This window comes from Hylaeus anthracinus, unplaced genomic scaffold (assembly GCF_026225885.1).
Source record: "Hylaeus anthracinus isolate JK02 unplaced genomic scaffold, UHH_iyHylAnth1.0_haploid 12127, whole genome shotgun sequence".
Classification (NCBI taxonomy): domain Eukaryota; kingdom Metazoa; phylum Arthropoda; class Insecta; order Hymenoptera; family Colletidae; genus Hylaeus; species Hylaeus anthracinus.
Window position 1 is genome coordinate 1 of NW_026534371.1, and position 3,276 is coordinate 3,276.

At 40.3% G+C, this 3,276-nt stretch overlaps 1 protein-coding gene across 1 annotated transcript; it reads left to right on the plus strand.

Moving 5' to 3' along the window:
* Positions 1-662: 662 nt before the first annotated feature.
* Positions 663-3,271, plus strand: LOC128892619 (uncharacterized; the record flags this gene model as incomplete). The annotated part of the gene is made up of 3 exons (XM_054153146.1): positions 663-818; positions 2,048-2,199; positions 3,017-3,271. Coding segments are annotated over exons 2-3 (381 nt in total), but the record flags the coding sequence as incomplete, so codon positions are not given.
* Positions 3,272-3,276: the final 5 nt, after the last annotated feature.

Below are 3,276 nucleotides of genomic sequence, written 5' to 3' on the forward strand. Positions count from 1 at the left end.
TTTCTCAGCTTATACGGTCATCCATCTTTCCAAGTCGTGGGCTTCTCGACTCAAGCCTTTTCTACCGATCATCAAGGAGATATCAAACCAAGATATCTAATCAAGAAATGTTAAGACTCTATAAAAATCAAATAAATTGTTAAAATCGTTGATCGACAAAGCTCCGATCATTTCTTTTTATATTCTCTCAGCTTATACGGTCATCCATCTTTCCAAGTCGTGGGCTTCTCAAGCCCTTTCTACCGATCACCAAAGGAGATATCGGTACCTGTTACACATTCCTATTACACACTCAACCATAAATTGATCGTGAAATAACGGTTCGAGCCTCGTTTGTTTCCCGTTGGTCGTTGCAAAAATTGCTCATCCGTACGAGAATATTGGCAATATCTGATTAGCGCCCGAGGAACGACGGCCCTGACGCATGACGAGTCCTTATTTGGATTGGGGGGCCGTCGGCCGCCGCCTCGTCGCGACGCACGGCGTCTCTCCCTCTCGGCGTTGCTGTTAGGGCGGCTAAGGACTAGGCGGCGGCGGCGGGTTGGGACGAGTGTTAATGCACGATAGATTTCCATCTAAGGGGCGGATCGCTATTTTCGGCTGCGAACCGATATGGATAAAGGGACCCCACAGAGCCGGCACTGTGCCACTCGCCGCTCTCGGTCTCTTGCACGACGTACGCCCTAAGCGACCATTGCCGATCTCTCGACTCATTAGTGAACGGTAAATCGAACGTGTGTCTTTCAATCAGCATCCTAATCAGAGCCTTCAACCCTTTGCACTCCGAGAATCTTCTCGAAAGCAACGACTAACTCGAGGTGATTTCGCGGGACCATTTACGAAAAGCAAAGTGTTCGAATCGCCACCGAACTCGATCCGAACGCTTGGAATTTCAGTTTCATCCGTTTGTTTCGTTAATATCGGGCTGTGTTGCCATAAATATGGTGGATACCGTGGTGCATATTAACACTTTATCTACCGTGAGCCTATTTATCGATTTCAGTGATCACCTTGTGGAATATATTAACTGTGTTATCGGTCGCCTAATTGCGATGCTTGATTTTTAAGAACATGTAATATAGCTGGTAACGGTACGCACAAGTTAATAGCCAGCCTAGATTTATATCTAATAACGTAGAAGGTTTAGAAGGATCTTTCTAAATAGGCCTTTCTAAATAGGTGGTTAAAGTGTTAAGTATGTGGAGTGCAGAGGGTTAACCAGTGTGGTATCGGCGAGCTTCGCAATTGAAACAGAACTTTGAGGCTGCTTCGGTCTTCGTGAATCTTGGACTCGGATTGCAACGATCGCGGTACCAGTGGATCTCGATGGATTTTGTCGTTGTGCATTTATTGTATCATAATTCAGTGATTTCACGACAAAAATCGATTGATCGACCTTGTCCAGCACGAGGACCGAGCGCATCTGGTCTATCGCGGATACCGTTTCATCTTGCATGTCCCTGGACGATTGTGAAGTGACGTTTCCGCGAATGTGACTCTAATACTTGTGCCTCTGTAGTTACTGACAATCACTTAGAATACACATTTTACCATACAAGAATATTAAAAAATAATTGGTTACAAAGTTTTGCCTTGTATCGCAGGAGTAACTAATCGGAATACCACGAAATTTGTTGTTGTAATTTCCATATATTCTTGTACACTATTTCTAGTCAACTTTTTGTTTTCAATTTCTAAATTCGGTAAGATTAAAAGTTTTTTTCTATTAAAGAGAAAATAATTTTATACACACATTTGATATTCAATTATTTATAAGTCTAATTCAAATAAAAATATTTACCCTGCATTTCGTTACGTACAATAAAAGCACGCAGATCGTTTTAACATTTAGTTTGAAAATTTAGTTCGTTAGAATGCGTGACTGAGGGAAGATCAAACCTCAGAGAAGCACAGATTGTTGATCTACAAGAACAATAAAAGCATGTTGCCGAGTATGTACAGACTGTTTGTCAGACACCCGTCCGCATAGGCTAAAATATCTAAGAAGAAATTTACACGGTCTAATGTATTCGATCAATGTTTGCAGTAAGGTAACGCTAAAAACGAATCAAGATGTGTGATGATGATGTTGCGGCACTAGTCGTGGACAATGGGTCCGGTATGTGCAAGGCGGGATTCGCTGGAGATGACGCACCGCGTGCTGTCTTCCCCAGCATCGTCGGCCGCCCTCGTCATCAGGTTCGTCAATCTCCAAAGTTTATCCTTTGTCTCATCTGAAACTTCATTCCACTGACACAACAACTTCCATTTAAAAATGGAATCACGTCGTTACTCTTATTATCTTATTATAAACACTCGTTGTCGCAATCTATCCGAGGGATTGTGAATCATAGTAGTGTAAAACAAAAAATAGAATAAGTTGGACTATACAGTTGCTTAGTCTCAATTTTCTTTACTTTATTTACGCCACTACGATTCTCAGCTTCTTTTTTTAAATATTCTCTGAAAAATAATCAAAATCCTATGACTGGAATATCAGGATTAATTGTTATTTTATAATGAAAGCTAATCTTGTTCTCAGACTGCGGATTTTATGCTACAAGTTAATATAATAAATACATGCTAAACATAATCAAAATTTATGTGTATTTATACGAAACGAAATAATAGTAATATCATATTAGTTGTAGAACATATTGAACATACATCATATGTACTTTTTGTATGTATGTTCTCCACATTACTGTACGTTATTAATGTACAAACAAATATAATAAGTATATGCTAAACATGAACAAAAGGCATGTGCACTTATGCAAAATGAAATAAAAATATTATTGTATCAATTTGTTGAATACGTTCACCATTAATTGTACATATTTTACGAAGGTTTTCTATAGTACTGGACGCCATAAATGCATTATATCCGCAATTCGTCTTATCTACTTATTCCAAAGTTAAATATCATGAGACTTGAAATCACAATATTTCGTCAGATCTACTTATAACAAATACCAATTCACGCGCCTCTAACGTTTCTTTAATATCTCCTCAGGGTGTGATGGTCGGTATGGGTCAAAAGGACAGCTACGTGGGGGACGAGGCGCAGAGTAAAAGAGGTATACTGACGTTAAAGTATCCTATAGAACACGGCATCATCACCAATTGGGACGATATGGAGAAGATCTGGCACCACACCTTCTACAACGAATTGCGTGTCGCACCCGAGGAACACCCCGTCCTCCTCACCGAGGCCCCCTTGAACCCAAAAGCTAACCGTGAGAAGATGACCCAAATCATGTTCGAAACCTTCAA